At 39.7% G+C, this 22,053-nt stretch overlaps 1 protein-coding gene across 1 annotated transcript in view; it reads right to left on the bottom strand.

The window, feature by feature from the left end:
* Positions 1–22,053, bottom strand: part of LOC127647520 (voltage-dependent T-type calcium channel subunit alpha-1I-like) — a 175,558-nt gene that overhangs the window by 115,607 nt on the left and 37,898 nt on the right. The window contains exons 3-6 of the mRNA XM_052131796.1: positions 16,307–16,404; positions 13,028–13,187; positions 3,292–3,634; positions 2,911–3,003 (exon numbers count right to left, since the gene is read on the bottom strand). Of these exons, the coding sequence (XP_051987756.1) occupies positions 2,911–3,003; positions 3,292–3,634; positions 13,028–13,187; positions 16,307–16,404 (694 nt within the window). The remainder of the gene's footprint in view (positions 1–2,910; positions 3,004–3,291; positions 3,635–13,027; positions 13,188–16,306; positions 16,405–22,053) is intronic.

Here is a 22,053-nt window from a genome sequence, read left to right on the forward strand (position 1 = left end):
GTGGGGACTGTCGGCACACTATGGCCCTCTCGCTACAGGTAGCGACGGCTGGCTGTGTGGTTGCCAGGTTACAAACAGAGCAGGGCGACAAAGAAGTAAATAAAAGTGCCATGGGAAACACTCGCACTCACACACACACACACACACACTGAAAAGACCTCAAACAGTGTTTATCACCAGGGGATTTGAAGGGGGGGGTTAAATCATACAGAATACAACAGATAAATATCTAATGCATACCAAAAGTCACATTTAATTGACTTTGGAGGAAAATATCTTATGTGTTGTTGATCAGTTTCACAAATATTAATGTTTTAGTTTCAAATCTAGGACCTTTTAGGGTGCAGAGGGGTGCAAGGAGTGAATTAAAGACTTTCCTTTAAATCAATTAAAGAAAGACGAGGTAGCAAACTTTAACATTAGTCAACTAAATTAAATAATGAGATTATGAAATAGGTTCTCCATAAACAATATTCTCCATAAACAATAATAAGAACATGGGAACTTAAGGGGCCAAAGGGATTTCAGCTAGGGCCAGTAATCCTGTGGCCCTACCGCTAGCTCTTCCTTTGGAATGTTTCAATTTGTTTAAGCTACAGGGTTGCCACTTTTGAAGTTGTAAAATACAGAACACTGTCTCTAGAATTGTTGACAAGGGTTGGTGGAGTTGGTGTCAGTCACTCCTAACTGTCTAAGTCAATCCCTTTCAAGTTTTAACACATTTTGACACAATGTGTGGATTTTGTTTTGTTTTTTTGTCATTACGTTTCATTAAAATATATTTCTAGCCTAGAATGATGTCTGCATCCACATGGAGGACTTTGTAACTCTTATATATCTGACTTTCTACCAGACAACAAATCAGCATTGACTATACAAGCTGTGTGCTGGTGCATGCTGGTAAGGATCACATGATAGCTTAACAGGGTGTACATATATGGTGGCAGGGTCTCTGTCAGGAAGTGTGTAAGACTGCTGAGATGGTGGCAGGGGTTGGCAATTCTGGTGGGCTCTAATTAAATGCTAATACCTTCATTCCACTTCGATGACCTACACAGGATTAGGCCCTGTGATAAGCTAGACACACACACCCACATTTTCCTACACCAAAATACTTTCCTATGCTTTCTAATTGTTGGGTTAAATGTGAAAGTGAAACCCAGAAAGTGGCTTTCTGAGTCTCCAACAGATCAGTTGTCTGTTTGTTGTCTAACACCAACTCAAACACAGGAAATGGGAAAGGTAAAGAAAACACACACAGAACTACAGCAAACATCGGCAGGCATCCCCACTCTCTGACCTCCACATCCCCATCCCAAAATCTGTTCCTTTCCTCTTTCATTCCTTTGGTCTCCTGCTGTCATATAGTCTCAGATCCTTTTCCTATTTATCCTTGGGGCATTTCTTTTTGCTCTCGCTCATCTTTACTTCACTGCAGCGCTGTCTCGTTAACTGCTGTTCTTACCATTCAAATAACAGGTCTGGTGCAGTCCTAGAACTGGCTCCTTCACAGCATTGGCAGACATGAAGCTGACGCAAAGATAAATTCACTTTTTGGTGTCCAGCTATTGATTCTCTACTATGTTGCTCATTGCCTAATTGATCTCTGCGGGTCTGTCCACCTCTAAATGTGCTGTTTAGCTAATATCTGCCTCATTGAAGCCCTCTGGGAATCAACAGGAGTCTTGCAGATTCAGTTAAGTCTGGCCTGTCAATAAAAGCTTTAAAAAGTCCATATGTATCTCTAAGGAACAACAGCAGCAATTTTTTCACCCTTGGCTTCAAGAATTTAAGCTCGAGTGGCAATGTACCATATTTACATTTACATTTATATTTATTCATTTTGCAGACACTTTTATCCAAAGCGACTTACAAAAGAGGAAAACATAAGCGAATCATCTTAAGGAGACAGTGGTACAAAATGTGCCATACTGCAAAGTTTCACTATCATCAGAATAGTATACAAAACAGATTTAAGTGCAAAAAGAATTGTAAATAATTATTTGTATTTTAGATGCTAGTTGGCAATTTCTGTGGCATGAGTGCATGGTTTAAGCACCAAACAACGGCAGTTCTCATGTGAACCCGATGCTCTTAATGCCCATGAGCTTGCAGAAGATGTTAAGATTTCCACACAAAATTACTTAAATTTCAGTTTGTCGTATGTCATGGAATATGATGCACAAGTAGCATGAATTTTTACATCCATTTTGAAGCTTAAAAAAAGTGAATCACTATCCACTGCCATTTCATTGAAAAGTTGGAATGTGATTCATCAGTACATCTCCTTTTGTGTTACAGAGAAGGAAGTAAAACCTTGAGGGTGAGTAAATTATGACACAATATTCATTTTTTAACTATCATTTTAATTTTACTGTGAGTAATTTCACATTACTATATGATTTGCATATACAGTACATGCAGAGATACTGATTCAAAAGCTATGACTTGTTGCATAGCCTACTCATAAAGTCAGAGCAACCAGTAGTAGGAACAGTTACTAGTGACAAACAGTACATCAACCTGGCGACCTCCAGTGATAAAAATGCTGTCAGTGTGAACAGAGCTTAAATATGTGTCTGGATACCCATTTCAGATGATTTTTTATTAGAATAGAAAAAGTAAATAATTAGTAGGCCGTGTGCTGATAGTTTCAGTGTTGTGATGTGTTCAGCTGAATGTTTGTGCCCGAGAGAGAGAGAGAGAGAGAGAGAGAAATGACCTTTTGATGACCAGTGAGACCAAAAATCCAGTTCACCCTCTGGCCCTGTTAAATGTCACTAAACTTCAAGTCCTGTCAGACTTCACATAGCGAATAAAATCATGGACTACACATTCTCAATATACAATTAGGACACATGCACCTTTATCTCTGAACACATGCACATAAACACACACACAAACACTTACGATGATGAGGAATATAAAGTAGATAAAGTTATAGAAGGAGTGAGCATCCATGACGTAATACATGATCTCCACCCAGCCCTCCAGAGTGATCACCTGCACAAACCAGATCAGACCACATTCAAATACACACTTTTAGAAAGGCTTTGTTCAGATAGTTGTATCACGCTCTTAGTTTTCAGTTTGTTAAAAAAATTATTATTTTAACAACCAATGTAGCCACATTTACATTAATGCCGACTACAATATCTTGACAAATGGATCAGATTTACCCACTTGCAAAATGACAGATTTAAAAAACAAAATTCTGATATTTTTTTGTGAAGTGTGAAAAAAGCCAGATAGAAAAGGACAGTGAGAGCATTTCCCAGCCCATCCGCATACCTGAAAAATGACAATCCAGGCATAGCCGATGTTGTCGAAGTTGATGGCTCCTTTATGTGGGTTGGTGTATCCAGTGTGACAGCGGGTGTAGTACTGGTTCCAGTTCACACAGAGCCCCATGGCAGAGGCACTGCTGTTGGCCAGCGGCTCCGCACTAAGGCCCAGGGCCTGACGGTGCAGCGCGTCCTCTTTATCTAGACAGCACTCCCGTCCGCCCTCTCGTCGAGTGGGCACATCGCTGCAGGACATGATGCCATTATCTTGAGCCAGCGAGCAGATGAAGGGGCGCTCATCATCCTCCTCAGGCTGATAATATGGGGTGGGGAGTGTGAGGCCAGATGTGCTGTTGACACGGCAAGAGGAGAGAAGAAGTCAAGCCACTTAAAAATTGTGTGTTTAAAAGGATAGTTCATAAAAAAAAAATTCTATCACCTTTTACTTATCCTCATGTCTTTCCATACCTAGAGTATATTACTTTATTCCATGGAACACAAAAGGAGATATGCAGAATGCTAGCCGCAGTCACCATTCACATTCATAGCAAGGAGAAAAGATAAAATAAAAGAATGACAGCGAACAGGGACTGAGGTTATCATTCTGGCTAACATCTCATTTTTGCCTCATATATCTCACTAAGAAAGTTATTTCAGTTATGTATAGTGAAAATGACATCCACAGCAGTCAATCAAGATTTTCAGTGAATAATCACTTATTTTTCAGTTAGTTTCTCACACAAATCTTTCATATGTCTTCCGAAAACTTGGAATGAAGTGCACAAATAATTTTATAATGCCTTCATGGAGCTTTTTTGTCTTTTTTGAAGCTTCACATCTTTCAATATATGGAAGGGAGTATTTTGGACATTCTGCGATACATTTCCTTTTGTATTCCTTAGAAGAAATAAAATCATACAGGTTTGGAACAGAGGAATGGTAGAATAGCTGAAGACATCTCTAGATGTGTCAACACATGGATCAGAGGAGATCTGAGTTTGTGTGTGTGGGTTGTGTGTGGAGACCCTTTCTCTGGGCCATTCATTTGAGGGCATCCTGCCCCTATTTCCATCAACCACTCAGCCTCTCATACACATAATAGGGCCGAAATGACTATACCCTCCCTTTTCCCTTCTCTCACCTCTCTTTCACACATATGTCATGTTTATCTGACACTAACACACACACACACACACACACACACACACACACACACACACACACACACACACATCCATGTATTCACAAATATGCACCAATTTGCACACATACTGCAAAAAAAAATACAGTATTCATCGCATACCACATATCCTTTCAATTTATGTGTAGCCATTACTTCGCTGAGCACACATGAGCTTGCAAGCCACAGTCACACTGACCAATCAATCCCTCTATTGCTTTGCAGTCTAGACAGTTAATCTAAATGCACACACACAAACACACACACACACACACACACACACACATACATACACAAAGCTCCCATGACACCCATGTTGGAGGCATTGGGCACCAAGAAAAAATTGGTTCATCGTCCCAAGGGTGTAATTCTCCCCTGTTTCGATGGAAGATTCATACGCAGATTCTCCCCTAAAGGCCCACCGTAATGACACACATTTACTCATGCATGGTTATACACAAGGACATGTGTGCACTTTTCAAATCACCTACACACACACACACACACACACACACACACACACACACACACATATACACTCAGGCACAAAACTAATCAATGCCACTGTGATATGGTAAATTGAGCCAATGCATCAAACCAACATAGAGATGTATGAATACCCCTGTGGGCACTGTGCAGTGCTTGCTGAGATCTCTCCTATAAACGTCAGTCCTAATTTTCAACATGACTGTCATACTGGACCACACTGCCTTTTTAAAGAGCTCAGAAATACCACAACAACTGATGGGGAGAACGAGCGAGAGAGTGAGTGAGTGAGAGAGAGAGAATCAGTGGGCCCATCAGGGCTCTGTAAGCAGTGCTGGATTGTGAATGATGTTTGTGCCAAGCCTTGGGCACAGCATGGCAACGCACTAAGATGCACAGCCCTGCATGACACAGTGCTAACACCCACTGTGGCACAAAATGCCATTCCACTGCCAATAAGACTGCTCTCACACATAGAGATAATTCAATGACTGACAAGCTGTTTGTGGGCTACCATAGGGGTGTGTGTTAAGTAATGCACAATAAAAAGGACCACTGAGGGAACTAATCCTTTAATAAATGCATAGCATCATCTGTTATCTATATACCCTTTCCTTAGTTCTATACCTCCCTCTAATAAAAAACACTTTAATTTTACAAACCTCTGTATAATATCCATATGATGCAAAACTGAAATCAAAACTGAAAGTACTATTTAATAATCAAATTACTTCTTAAAATAACATTCTTTACATCAAATTTTCCACAATATGTATACTCAACCATTATACTTAGGATTAGGCCTGGAAATCTGACCATATATAGTATGATATGGAAGTTTTTGAACAGTTGGCTCAACCACAATGTTCTCTTCGCCATACTCTGCATCTTTTGATACAATGTTGTTGTCTGGCACAGATCTGAGATCTGACAACAAGTCCTCCAGATCAGCTCTACTACAGGAAATAGATTAGTGCTGAATCTACCAACACTAGGCATCGCTATCCTACTTCTTTCCTAGCATTTGTCCCATGTGGGTGCAGGGTCTGGGTGCATTTTTTCCGATTGAAAGCATCTTCAGAAGTGGCGTTGACATCTTCCTTCCATATCTTTGTACCATCGAAGGTTTGCTTCCCTCATCTTGTCCATGATCGGTGTCACACACACAATGTTCCTGACGTCCTCATTCATCACCTGGTCCCATCGGGTCAGTCATAATGTCCACCTGAGCATGCGCATCTCCATAACGTGAAGGGCCCATTCATGCCTGGTGGTTGCGGGTCAGCACTCTCCACCATACAGGGCAACTAGGCGGATGACTGTCTTGTAGATCTTCACCATGAGGTGGTTTGGTATGAGTCGATCATAGAGTACGGCAGTTACCCGGTGCCGCTTCAGCCAGGTAGCGTTTACTCTTGATCTTGCGTCTGGAAGACTGTCGCCATCAGCCGAAAGGGTGGAACCGAGGTACTTGAATTGGGCGGCCTTCTTCAGGTCTCTACCATCAATCCTGATGGTATCGTCTGTCTGAGGGCCACACTCTATTTAGTCCGTCTTGTGGTATGTCACAGGCCATTCACATCCAGACGATTTTTCCAGTGCTGTGTTTGGTCTTGGAGGTCTTGCCATTACCTGTCAGTGAGAAATACGTCATCAGCGTAGAGTAGGGACCAAGGTTATGGCATCTGCAAATCCGCCGTCGCCGTATCCATGCAGGTGATAAAGAGCTGTGGTGAAAGGGCAGACCCTTGATGGACTCTGATATTGATGGTGAACAATGGTGATATCCCGGCTGGACAGCAGACGGCACTTGATAAGAGAAGCTGCGTCCAGTTGACATAGGCCTCAGGAACGTGGTGGGATCGCTAGGTGGGAACACTAGGTATTGCTGTGGCCAATCTTGGACCTGCACATTCTGAACAGGGCCTTGCACAGACTCCCGTTCAAGATGCTGACACAGAAGCACATTTTTATGTGTAGCCATAAAGGGGTAGACCTGAAGGACGTGTACTTCCATGTCTCGATTTGCCTCGACACAGACCCTTAACAACGGTTCTCGTTCAATGGCCGAACGTATCAGTACAAGGTACTCCCCTTTGGCTTATCCCTGTCCCCTTGCGTCTTCACGAAGTTCGCAGTGGCAGCCCTTGCAACGTTCAGGGAAGTGGGCGTCCGCATACTGAACTACCTCGATGACTGGCTGATTCTTGCACACTCTCGAGAGTTACTGTGCGCACACAGGGACCTGGTGCTCACCCATCTCAGCTGTCTAGGGCTTCGGGTCAACTGGGAAAAGAGCAAGCCCTCCCCGGTTCAGAGCATCTCTTTTCTCGGCATGGATTTAGACTTGGCAGCATATCAGGATGACATCCAAGGTAAGTTCCTCGGTAAGAACGACCTGATTATCAGGTTCCTGAGAGGTGCCAGTAGGGTGAAACCGCACATATTTCCCTCCATTGACCTCTCCATGGTCCTCTCGGGCCTTTGGAGAGCTCCCTTCGAGCCCATTGATTCAGCTGAGTAAAAGGCCATCTCTCTGAAGACCGCCCTCCTGACTGCGCTCACTTCCTTCAATGAGTCGGGGACCTGCAAGCACTCTTTGTCGGCGAAGAGTGCCTAGAGTTCGGTCCGGGTAACTCTCACGTGATCCTGAGACCCCGACCGGACTATATGTCCAAGGTTCCCATGAACCCGTTTGGGATCAGGTGGTGAAACTTCAAGCGCTGCCCCTGGAGGAGGCAGACCCAGTCTAATTGTTGCTGAGTCCGGTGCATGCTTTGCGCATCTACATGCAAGGGGCAGCTCTATGTCTGCTTTGGCGGACAGCGGAAAGGGAATGCTGTCTCCAAACAGAGGCTTGCTCACTGAATCGTGGATGCCGTAGCACTAACATACCAGGTCCAGTCCGTGCCTTCCCCCTTGCTGGTACGAGCACACTCCACGAGAAGTGTGGCATTCTCATGAGCACTGACCAATGGCACCTCTCTAGCGGACATCTGTAGGGCAGCGGCTGGGCAACACCCAATACCTTCGTGAGATTCTACAATCTCCGGGTTGAGCCGGTCTCATCCAGTGTTCTTTCAGGTACGAGCAGGTACGTTTCGTTACACAGACAGCTGGCCGGGTGTATCACATGTGCATAACTCCTTTCCCCTCCAAGGTAGGTGAAACCGTGCTCTCTTTCTCCCATATGTGTTCCCGACTTGTGAACCCTGGATGCTCTTCCTCCTAGCCCTCTGACTCACAAATTCAGCAGAGGAATCTGTAGTCAGTCCCAGTACGTATGCTGACAGGCCCTGTACTTGGATAAGTGCTCCACAGGTCTCGGTTACCCTAGTGGCCTCCTGTGTGTATTTTCCGAGATACGGTCTCCCTTCTCTGTTTCAATAGACCCACGTCTCCCTTCGCAGAGTGTTCTCTGCCCGGTTGCTGTGTTTGTAAAAACTCCTCTTCCGTGATGGGTCGGACCTACCACCGCAACTTTCCCATGTTTGGCCCCTGTGGGCCCATATGACGTATCTGTCAATTTCATATTTTCTTGCATTGTCAAATTTTTGGAATAAGCACATTTTCAATAGTTATCAGTGTTGTGTATGTATGTAAACAGGCCCATTGACCAACTTCAGATTTAACATTAAATAGTTTGAAACCCCTGTAGAAACATTCCTTAAAACATTAGAATATGTTATATTTAAACTGATTAGGATATGTATTAAAGGAACAGTTCACAATCTATTATCATTTACTCACCCTCATTCAATCTAAGATGCGTATTACTTTCTTTCTTCTGCTGAACACAAATGAAGAGTTTTAGAAGAATGTCTCAGCTCTGTAGGTCCATACAATGCATGTGAATGCTGGCCAGGCCTTTGAAGCTCCAAAAAGCAGATCTTGTCAGCATAAACATTAGGTCACTTCAGAATATATGAATGAAACCACTGGAGTCATCTGGATTAGTTTCATACTGTCTTCATGTGCTTTTTTGAGCTTCAAAGTTTTGGCCACCATTCACTTGCATTGTGTGGACCTACAGAGCTTAGATATTCTTCAAAAAATCTTTGTTTTTGTTCTGCTGAAGAAAGTCAAACATCTGGGATGGCATGAGGGTGAGTAAATGCTGAGAGAATTTTCATTTTTGGATAAACAATCCCTTTAAGTATGTACTTAGTGTTCTTCAGCATATGGTCCCATAAATGTTTTGTTTTAACTTCCTTTTTGTGTGTATGTGCTGGGCATATACAGGGTTGGGATGTAATGGAATACATGTCGTTACGTATTCAGAATACAAAAATGAAGTAACTATATTCAGCCCCTGTTACATTTTCAAGCACCTGTATTCAGAATACAGTTACTTAATACAATTTGTTAGAATACTTCTCTCATAATGACCACAAAATAAGGCATAAAGAAAAAAATTATTGTAAATCAAGTGAGAAACTTGATTGTTTTTCTGAACAGTTTTTCTGAACAGTGCAGATGTGTGCTGCAAACGCATCTACTCACTCTCTCATCCCCAGATCTGCAATGACTTATTCATGTATAAACATTCCCGGATTTAATATCTGGCAACTGCACTGGCACATCTAAACAATCAGAGCACTGTCAGCTGTGTAGCAGGATCAATACAGTCGGTAACGTCATTTCCACAAATAGAACATTTGCGCGCATGATACATTGTTTCCCGTGATTGTTGCATTGTAAATATATTTATGCAGCTGCAGATGCGGCTTCTGTGTAAAGATGGCGTAAAGATGAATGGCTCATGATAAGCATTTGGTGAGTCATGTCCACATCAGAAACTTTCAAAATTGTAACGGCAATAAAAGGCTACTGTGAATAAGTAAAAAATAAGAAAGTAGGCCTACTGCAAAGACTGAACGAGGGAAAAGGACATGAAGTACATCAATTCCAAATGACGACAGAAAAGCCTCATGTAAATAACTACTGTAAAATGTATGGGGCTATTTCAGTGTGACACGTTGTAACATACAGACATTAATATTATTTCTCACTTTTTAAAAAACATCTCATACAAAGTGATGCACAAATAAATTAAAAAACAAAACAAAGGATGAGTAAAAGAATCCAAGGTACACAAAATAAAGGTGTTGGTAATAAAATCATTAATCATGGCCTCCTAATAATCCTCATCCATGAATTGGCTCTATAACTCTATTCTCTCCTCACCACCAATAGCTGGTGTGTGGTGAGCATACTGGCGCACAATGGCTGCCGTCGCATCATCCAGGTGGATTCTGCACACTGGTGGTGATAAAGGAGAGTCCCTGTTCACTGTGTAAAGCGCTTTGTGTGTAGAGTCCAAAAAAGTGCTACATACAGTAAATGCAACATTCATTTATTCATTCATAAAAGAGATAGAGAACAAAATGAACATATTGGCCTAAATATGGAAATATCCAAGCAAGTCTAGTTAAAAATCATTAATATACTACATTGTTGTCACATGACCTCATCTAGTTATCATCTCGAAAATGAATACGGTTTAATTGCATTTCAAATTTTGTGTCAAAATGTATTATTCTGTGTCATTCCGATCAAATAATGGTTTGAGAAAAATATTAAAATGTTGTTAAACATTAAAATATTGTAGTTGACCACAAATTGCCTTCTGTTTTTCTTCTGCCTTTCGTAAAGAAAAATATTAGTGTCCAACTCTAATCTTATAATAAAAAAACTAGCTATTCAGAATCACTAAGATAAGTTAAAAGGGGAGGTGTAACAATTCAGATAAGATAATAATGACATATCACATGTAATTCCTCCAATTGTGCCTTGCCTTTATAGTGTAAATATGTATTCTAAAAAGTATTCTTGTATTGTAAATATGTTATTTTTTATTTGATGTATTCAGAATACTTTACAGAATACATTTAAGAGAAAATATTCAGTATCCAGCCCAGAATACTTTCTCTTGTAGAGAGCAAAGAGAAAAGGAAATCTTAAGAGTGTAACATATTGTACAATTCAGAATCAGGACTCTATAATAGACTCTTTTTTTCAAAACACAATTCATCATTCTCTGTCTGTGGTGCCAGCCAGTAAATACACTCACTGCAAGACAATAAATGACAATCAGACCTCATCAGATCTTCAAACACAGATGCTGCTTTACACCCCCCCCACACACACACATACAAACAAACACACTAGCTGTTTTAGATACAGCCATGCACTGTTAATGCTTTGAGATCCAATCACACAGCAGTGAGTGGCAGGCAGACCACGGTTGGCACGGTAACCTCAGGCAGACACCCACTCATGAATGTGGACGCCAATCTGAGTTTTAATCAACTGGAGCCATCGACTGGGTGGAACTGCATTTGCATTTTTAGTGGCAGGTAGACAGTAAAAACAAAAAAGATGAGATAAGAGATTAAACAGAAAGAAATATGCAGAGGGGAAATGTGAGAAGATATGTGAAGGACTGGCGAGTTTACATAGAACACTTAAAATCCATTGGACTGGAATGGAAGAGAACAAGGTTGTCTACAAATAAATGGTAAGGGTTGCATGAAGTGGAATGGATAATTTGTTTACTGATCCTCTATGCAATACTAAAATGACCTATCAAAACACATGGCTTAAAAATTATACAGCCATACCTTCTCGGAGAAGACAGAGGACAATTTAAATACAAGTCCAATCTGATGATATTGTGACTTTGATCAGACATACTGAAATGAATCTTCCATGGATCCATTCCCCTAAATTCAACCTGTTTAAACTTGTATACCAAAACTGACATCTTAATTAATCCAAAATTTGAATTCTGCACGGAATTGTCATGTCTGGTCCATTTTTGTAGCTTGTTCTTGAAAATTTGCTAACTAGGCAAATTTGGCCAAATCCAGTGATAAGCTTTATTCTCATAACCACTCATTGTAACAATCAACTATCTTTAATTGTCAATTAAACACCAGGTCTCGGTCTCGACAACTACCTCATGGTACAATACACATCACAATACATACTGTACGCTAAAGGAATATTCTTTCCTTTTAAAAAAAGCAAGAATTGAGGTTACAGTGAGGCACTTAAACAGTGGAAGTGAATGGAGCTCATTTTTGGAAACAGAAGCAATTACTGTACATTCATTTTTAGCAGTAAAGTTGTTTAAATAGTAGTTTTATGGTCATTTATGGGTTTGGGGTCTTATACTATTATGTCGTCATGGCAACAAGGTTGCAAAATTGCATATAACTTTACACAGCAAAGGTGTATGCAATTTTATCACACTAAAACCTTGTTAACACACGTATTGTTTAAGTTTTGTGGCTATACTTTTGAAACAATGAGTATTTTAATGTTAACGGATTGGCCCCATTCACTTCTGTAGTTAGTGTCTCAAATGCCAAAAAATATATCGATTGAGATTAACTTGTATTAAACCAATTCTGCAGCTGTGGGCAGATAAGTGAGTGTGAAACCCACAAACACTACTTGTAAGCAACCTATTTTTTGTGCTGCACTTGGGAAAGTTAAGTTATAAAGAAACTCCCCACTTAAACAATTTTCCATCAATTGTGAATATTCTGTGTAGATATTTTCCTTTTGGTCAATGCTGCTAATTTGTGTGTTTACCAAAGTTCAACAAACTTGATCCCCACACAAAATACATGCAAAATCCCTGATCATGTGGATTTCCATTGAAATTTCTGACTTTCACTGTACAAGGATCAATGTGAAAGATTCTTTATGACTCCACACTAAGCAGTTCATTATGATATTATAATTTGATCACATTTTAAGCATTGCCAAACCTATGAATCTGCTACACCAGTTTCAATGTCTCTAAGGTGGATTAATTATTTGTGTCTTATACAGTACAAAGCCTCTTAGAAGTAATTGCGCTTTCACTTGCTGCGTTCCTGCTTAAAATACAGGTTGAGCTTGCCAGATCAAGAAAGTACTTGCCATTTATGTGTGCAATATGCATCAGACGATCAGTGAACAAACTGTCAGCAGTCTGTGGGTGTGTCGTCTAAGGCTAAGACTTAATGACCATTCAGTGCCTCTCTTTCTCACTTCCTTGACCCCATCTGTTACCGGTACTCACAGGGTGAAGTTCTCCTCAGGATAACATCGATTTCTCAATAGGCCAGCCCACAACTGCACTCCAATGATGCCAAAAATGAAGAAGACAAAGAAACACAGCAGGAGCACGTTTCCCAGCATGGGCAGAGTGTCCAGCAGCAGGTTCACAAGGATCCGCATACCTATAAAAATACAAAAAACACACAATCACTTATCAAAACTGGTGCTTTTTTACTACGTCTTACAATATGTTTCTTATCAGATAATCTTATTTTTGCATAATACATCTCTGTATTTTATTTTGAAGAAAATAAATTTTTTCACAACCTTTTAGCAAAATGTAATAACTTTTTCTACTCAAAAACAATGTTTCCTCTCTGATGGTGTCATCAAGGCTGTGTGGGTGGGGAAAAATAAAACGAACCAATTGCATCATAGCCTTAATTGTCCCCATCCAATTAAATTAAATCGAAGTTCCACACAATATATTTCCTGTTCAATGTTTTGTCTGTCACATTACTGAAGTTAAATGCATTGCCAAATGCCTAACTTATATTGTATTTACTGTATATATATAACAATCTGTGTTGGTATTTAAAAAAAAGACTAGTGTCACTGAAAGACCATCCAGTACCAACTCTTGAGAGCTTGTCAAAACTTATTTTAAGTGGGGTTTTTTCTGCATCAGTGGGATTGCAAAATGTTTGCGTGTTTGTATGAGTCTAAGTGAGTGTGTGTTTGTGAAGCACTCCTGGGAATGAATGTAGGGTGTGTGTCCATTCTGATTGGAGAACAGCATTATACGATTACTGCAGTGTGTGCGGATAGGGAAATCATCGATTTTAATTATTTGACAAAAAAAGATGACACCTTATTTATTTATTTTTTACTTGATTAGGAAAAACAAAAGCCCCATAAAAAGTATAAAATGCCCTTAAAAAAATCTAATCCTAGGGAAAACTTATGTCCCTTAATGGACAAAAAATAAACAAAAAAGTTCACTTAAGACCCTAGTTTGATACAACATGAAGTAAATGATGATTAGACATATTCATTTTTGGATGAACTACCACACAAATGGATTGTCATTACAATCGTACAGGACACGCATACAACTTTAGTTTGTGGTACATATTTGGATTAAATTTGTTTCTGTATGAATATATGAATGTGGAAGAGAGAGAGAATGTTTTTATGCATAGTATGTGGTGACCAAATGTCCCTACAAGGTTAGTAAAACCTGAAATCACTTTGGGGGCCAGCCAAGAGGAAAACAGCTAAATAAACATAATCAATTATGTCTAAATCAGGGGTCCCAAACTCAGATTACCCGGGGGCCACTAGCCAGGTGGTTTTCTTGAGCAAGGGCCAGATGAACAATTCATAATTTGTGTGTGTATATATAAATATATATATATATATATATATGCACACACACACACACACACACAAAAGTGCACATTATAATATTTTGTTTGATTGCCTCCAAAACTTTTTAGCCTTCCTGCTTTGCCCAGGTGAACTTCATTGAAAATTATTTTTTTTTTACATGTTTGACATGCTTTGTGCTTGTCAGCTAATATATAGTTTGTATAGTATATGAATAGAGTTAAATATATGAATATATTTAAATAACGTCTTACCGTTACATTAAAGTCCCCATGAACCGGAAGTTGCAAACGACTTTTCTCCAGTGTTGTGACGTATTTCCGAGAAAAACGGAATACTAAATGAGGCAAAATAGTGGGCGTGGCTTTTTTTCCAACTAGCTCCTGATTGGATCTAAAAAAAGTAGGTGTTTCATTCAGAAATGGAGGCAGATATTAACGCAAGTTTACAATCGGTTGTTGAGGATTACTCGCCGCCTGAAACACCGCCAGCAGTCCCCTTCCTGCAGCAGGAGGAGGAGGAAGATGAAGAAGAACAGGAACACACGGAGGATCATTTCGTCACGGGGGTAATCAGACCTTACATGTTTGAGCCGTTACATGCGGAGGGTTCGAATGGTAAAAAGTGTTCCGTGAGTGTCACAACCAAAAATGCACCTCCTCGCCATCTCTCCTTTCACATGCTGTCAATAATAATGCTAATAAAGTTTCATACGGCCCCCGTGAGTGTTTATAGTTGATCCTCAAACCCGGCCCGCAAATTCACTTTTACTTTCTGCATTTTGATTTGGTCTTTAATGTTTCACTTAATTCTCTTAAAGTATTATTAAACTATATACTAATATATTCCACATAGTTTATTACACACTTAACAAAACTAGATCTCTTCCATCATGATCTATGGAGCTGTCTGTACTGGAAGCAACCGTTGATGCGATGCGCGTTCAGGTGTCTGCTGCTCCGTTTCTATTTTTTATGCACTTTACAGATACTCAAGTCACTTATCTAGTTACTAGCTACTTCCAATGTGTGTCTTAAAAAATCTGCTAAGAATGCTTTTTCACATACAGACACATGAACACACAAAGACTTACACTACATTCTACAAAATTTTCTCAAAACCCTCCCCTAGAATACTCCTCTATCTCTTCATCAAGTCTTCGGGCAGCAAAATCAAATACAAGCTAATTCAGTTAACATTCATACTCATGCGTTACACCATTGCCATGGCCATGGGCACTGAAATATTGATAAATCCCGGCTTCTTATGGAAGCTCAAAGAAAGGCCACAGTGTTTGGAAAGGCGTAAACGTGAGATAGAGGAACATGAATTATGACATTTTTTTTATCAAGGACAACTGATTTTCTACCCAATTACAGGAGGGGATATATCTGGCTCTGCTAATGGTGGTGGCAGAGAAGCAATAGCTCATAAATCCTCTCTGATTCATTCCAGCTCTGCTGTTCTGGAAAACCTGGATGCCAAAAACAAGGCTACGCCACACACTGCTCTGGGTTTGATAGGGAAAGGTTTGGCGCTGACACATGAAAGTTGTTGGTGCTTGGCACAAAAGGGAGTTCACATAAAAAATGTTATTCAGCATTCCTTGTTCCAAACCCATATGACTTTCGTCTGTGGAACTCAAAAGGAGATGTTAGGCATTTATTTTAGTCTCAGTAAAAATCTTATTTTTTCTCTCCATACAATTAAAGTGAATGGAACTGAGGTTAACATTCTGTTGAACATTTCCTTTTGTGTTCAGAACATTTGGGAGTAAAATATGCCTTTAAAACAACTAGAGCATGCAATTGAGCATGCTTATTACCTGAAATTAGAAGATCAGTTCTCATTGCCATCACACGCACGTACACATAGCAAAGACATTGATGCAAAGAACATTATGTGCACTCACTGGGTACTCTGTTGATAGCTTTGAGAGGTCTGAGCACACGCACTGTTCTGATGGCAGAGAAGTTGATGTTCTGGAGATCAAGAGAGTATTCCACTATCCTGAGAAGAAGAAACAAACACAGACAATTAGTCTGTTGTTTAAAAGTGCAGTCTGACTATTATTTTTGCCACATTTTCATTATACAACAGGGTCATACTCTACATTCTGTAGTCTGGCAATCAAGCAGATAAGGCAGGTCCTGTTTGATGGTTTGAGAGGTGGTTGAGGCACTTTTCAGCCAGTCAGGCTAGGAGACAACCAGCTACACCAGCTTAACACAGGTTTGGGAGACCAGCAAAACCAGCAAATCATCTAAGGCTCGTGTAAGCTGTTTTTCAAAGCTGTCTAGATTTACGTAAACTGTCAGTTTTTGCAACTGTTCCTTTAAGACTTCTATATTGGCTAGTTTCAGTATCTGTACAATTCATATTATTTCAATGTTCAGCAATTTGCTGAACATTGAAAAACAGTTGATATGTAAACATTGGTCATATATTAATGTGCTGGTTGTGATGGTAATACCATGAAGATTTCTGCACAAGCTACTTTGGCAGCAGTACTGTACAGTTGTTAATACATGGTCTGGGTCAGTTGGGGGCCAACATTCACATGGATTATTTTTCTTGATATGGCCCATTTAAAGACACAGGTTTAGCATTCTTCAGCCTGTGTGCAAGTATGTGTAGGCATATGTGCACTCCAGTATGTTTTCTTATCCCATGAGTTGTGTTTCAGGTCCTATGGCTCATTAGTAATTCATATGAATTTGGCCTTGCTGTGAGATTCCACCAGCAGCACCAGGTTTAGCTTACATACATTTACCATGTCGGTGAACAGCAGTTTTGCAGACCTGCCCTACACAACACAGAGAGACACCTACATTCATCACTCTGCTCCTCACACACACAAAGGCATAGTACAAACCAGACCCAAAGCACAATGTTGTTCATCATTAACTGACCATGTGTATTGAAGTGTACTGAAGGAACTAAAGTGGTGGGTTTTTTCCCTGCAGAAAAAAACAAAACAACCACAACAACAAAAAGATGGTTTGCTGGTCTTAGCTTCTTCAAAACTATAAAGCCATGCCTTTAATCATATCTTATACATTATTTTCTAAAGGCTCTACATCATCAACATGATCATAGTCAAGCTTTTTTTAGGTAAAACAAAATTGCTCCATAATAAATAAATAAAAGTAAATAATTTTCTGACAATTATTTTATATTCCAGGCTTTATAGGGTTCAGCTAGTTTCCCAACATGACCAAGCAGGTATTTAGCACGTTTAGCATGTCAGCCAGCAGATCTCCCAACCCGCTCAACTGAAAAGGGCCCTAAACCCCTCAAAAACCATTAAACCTGACAGCCTTAACATCTTGGCCAGGCTGGAGGTCCAGCTATAACCTTGGGTTGTTGTAAAATGGTCTCACCGACTGAAGTAAATTTTATCTTGGAAGTGATCAGGGGCAGACTGGAAACAAAAATCAGCCCTGGAGAAAAGTTGTTAATCAGCCCTGGTGAAAAGTTGCTTGTGGGGGTGTAGGGTGTGATGTGATGTGTGATGTGTTTGGGGCTGTGGTGATGTGTGTCGATGTCTCTTTCTACAGCAGCTTGTTTGGGACAGTTACTGATTGCTCAAACTGCATCAAACTTCCCTGTGTGCTTGAGTGTTTTGAAATTCGATGCCAGAGGGTTTCTCTTCCCCTCACTAGAAACAGACATTATCTGCTGCTGACCTCCCCTTTAATCTGCCTGGTCCATCACAGAGAATAAGTGTAGACATTATTGTACTACAAACCGCATACAAACACACACAGAGCATCTTTATTCTAACCCAAAAGGGGATCATCTTAAAGCAGACAAATTTTCCTTGATGTTACCAATCTTGTCAGCCTCCTTTTGACCTGTGTCTCCATGAGGTGTTTTACAATGGGGGCATCTATGCTGAGAGCTGAGTCACAGAACATGATGAATGAGTCACTGAATTGGCCACTGGGAATATAATGACAGCATCTCAAAGATGCAGCACAGGGAGTCACACTGTTTCAACATGTCTGCATAGCCACACATCAAAAATAACTTGCAAGAGCACAGAACGGTTAAATGTTCTTGTGGAAATTTGTGGAAATATGCCTAGTTTTCTGCAGAAGTCTGCATACACAAATTCCAACTGGGCCTGCTGCTGATCAGTTTTATTTGAGAGGAATTGGGAAAAAAGGGAAACCAAGGGTATAACCCCCAAGAATGAGGCTGGTGAAGCACATTGCAGGAAGACTGATTTCAATGTAGCAGACAGGTACAGGACAAGACAATTCAAGTTGTAACTATGCTTGAAATAGATTGGATGGTTGACATTTTTTTTATTTTTTATTTATATAAATAAAAATAAATACAAATGTCAACCATTTATATATATATATATATATATATATATATATATATATATATATATATATATATATATATATATATATATACATATATTTTGTATTTTATTTTTTTACAATCAGCGTACAACACACTGGCCAGTAGAAACAATGAGATAATTGAAATGTTCTCTGGAGACAAAACATCTGGTTTCTAGCACTGCACTTAAACGGGCAGGTATGCACATGCTGTGCCTTGATTGGAAAAGTAACCAACCATTATGAGTGCACCAATGAGAATGGATGTTAATAAAAGTTTTACAAAGGGCTTTTGGGATAGTCGTCACCCTTGTGGCAATGATTTGTCCAAACAAATTTGGCTTAGGGAAAAAAGCAAGTAATTCTGAGCTGGAAACAAGCCAGAGAGAGAGAGAGAGAGAGAGAGATAGAGAGACAGAAAGGGGGTGGGCAAGAACATTGACTTATTCTTCATAGTACTACCTCAGAAGAACAATCGACTCCAGTGCTGTCGTTGAGCCTGACAATCCCATTCTGTCAATTACTCTCTGACTGACAGCAGTGTCAGCACAAAACTAGTGAGACTCTTCCACACACACACACACACACACACACACACACACACACACACACACACACACACACACACACATGTGCGACTTCTCTTATTTTAATACACAGCTAATGATATTTTTTATCCCTCGATTATACCCTAAAACAAAATCCTCACAATTTTTTTTTGGTTTTGTTTTTTTAATTTGCATTCATTTTTTTTGTATGTTTATTAAGCTGTGTTTGACTCAGGCTTGCCTTGAGACACACTGCCTCAGTAACATTCATAAATCCCAAGACAGAAAGAGGACAAAGGAAGTAATTTTTACATTATACCCATGAACATTTTCATAAAACCAGGCATGAGTTTTCTCATTTGAAATATAACGTATGTTCTGCAAAAAGTAAACTCAACTATAGGACTTGGAGGGACACGTGTTAGCGCAAACAGAATCTGCACACTTTTTTCCACATTTTGCTTATTGTGGGTGAAAAACTGCAGAATTTAATTAAATATGGCAAAATGTGTCAACTGTGCCAGAGCTGAGAGAGCACTGCACTCTTATTGGCAGGACCACAATATGAGCCCTCATAACTCTCAGCAGAAAACTGCCATTCAGATGTACAAATCCAAGCCAAACAAAATCCCCCTGCTTCTTGCATGTTTATAAAATATTTTTTATTAAACTATGAACTACCAATAAGAGTAATACTGTCAGTGTATTCTGTTACAACCTTTCTCAGTATTTTTGTCTCGTTTTCTTGTAAGAAAATATCTGAACATCCTTAAAACAATACATATATGTATATACATACAGGTGAAACTCGAAAAATTAGAATATCGTGCAAAAGTTCATTAATTTCAGTAATTCAACTTAAAAGGTGAAACTAATATATTATATAGACTCATTACAAGCAAAGTAAGATATTTCAAGCCTTTATTTGATATAATTTTGATGATTATGGCTTACAGCTTATGAAAACCCCAAATTCAGAATCTCAGAAAATTAGAATATTACATGAAATCAATAATAAAAAAGGATTTTAAATACAGAAATGTCGGCCCTCTGAAAAGTATAATCATGCATATGTACTCAGTACTTGGTTTGGGCCCTTTTGCATTAATTACTGCCTCAATGCGGCGTGGCATGGATGCTATCAGCCTGTGGCACTGCTGAGGTGTTATGGAAGACCAAGATGCTTCAATAGCGGCCTTCAGCTCTTCTGCATTGTTTGGTCTCATGTCTCTCATCTTTCTCTTGGCAATGCCCCATAGATTCTCTATGGGGTTCAGGTCAGGCGAGTTTGCTGGCCAATCAAGCACAGTAATACCATGGTCATTGAATCAGGTTTTGGTACTTTTGGCAGTGTGGGCAGGTGCCAAGTCCTGCTGGAAAATGAAGTCAGCATCTCCATAAAGCTTGTCTGCTGAAGGAAGCATGAAGTGCTCTAAAATGTCCCGGTAGATGGCTGCGTTGACTCTGGACTTAATAAAGCACAGTGGACCAACACCAGCCGATGGCATGGCTCCCCAAACCAACACAGACTGTGGAAACTTCACACTGGACTTCAAGCATCTTGGATTGTGTGCCTCTCCATTCTTCCTCCAGACTCTGGGACCTTGGTTTCCAAATGAGATGCAAAATTTGCTCTCATCAGAAAAGAGGACTTTGGACCACTGAGCAACAGACCAGTTCTTTTTTTCTTTAGCCCAGGTAAGACGTTTGACATTTGAAGCCCATGTCCAGGACCCATCTGTGTGTGGTGGCTCTTGATGCAGTAACTCCAGCCTCAGTCCACTCCTTGTGAAGCTCCCCACACATTTGAATGGCCTTTTCCTGACAATCCTCTCCAGGCTACAGCCATCCCTGCTGCTTGTGCACCTTTTTCTTCCACACTTTTCCCTTCCACTTAACTTTCTATTAATGTGCTTTGATACAGCACTTTGAGAACATCCAACTTCTTTTGCAATTAACTTTTGAGGCTTTCCCTCCTTGTGGAGGGTGTCAATGATAGTTTTCTGCACAACTGTCAGGTCAGCAGTCTTCCCCATGATTGTGAATTCAACTGAACCAGACTGAGAGACCATTTAAAGGCTCAGGAACCCTTTGCAGGTGTTTAGCTGATTAGAGTGTGACACTTTGAGCCTACAATACTGAACCTTTTCACAATATTCTAATTTTCTGAGATTCTGAATTTGGGGTTTTCATAAGCTGTAAGCCATAATCATCAAAATTATATCAAATAAAGGCTTGAAATATCTTACTTTGCTTGTAATGAGTCTATATAATATATTAGTTTCACCTTTTAAGTTGAATTACTGAAATTAATGAACTTTTGCACGATATTCTAATTTTTCGAGTTTCACCTGTATATATATGATTTTTAAGAGTTTGAATGCTTATTAAGTTATTATTAACTTTTTTATAAATTAGAAATTAAGAAGACAATTGTAGTTAAGAAGAATTTTCTTCTTAAGAATGGTTTGTGAATCCGACCCCAGATTCCTTGAAGACCTACTCATGATGTTTTCATGTTCTTATCCCTTGTGTTGTCCTAAGGATCAATAATGACCTGACAATATGTTTACCAGCAGAGAAAACCAGCTAAATTGTTTTTGTTTTTTTCAACTTGAAATTTGATAACTTTTTTTTGTTATTAGTGACCCCAAAATTAAAAAAAGTGAAACATTGCCTTTTTTCATAATTCTATTAAAGCTGTACACCAACAGGGTACAAAGATTGTCTTAGGGTACTGATTGAACTCAGAC

This window comes from Xyrauchen texanus, chromosome 8, assembly GCF_025860055.1.
Source record: "Xyrauchen texanus isolate HMW12.3.18 chromosome 8, RBS_HiC_50CHRs, whole genome shotgun sequence".
NCBI classification, from domain to species: Eukaryota; Metazoa; Chordata; class Actinopteri; order Cypriniformes; family Catostomidae; genus Xyrauchen; species Xyrauchen texanus.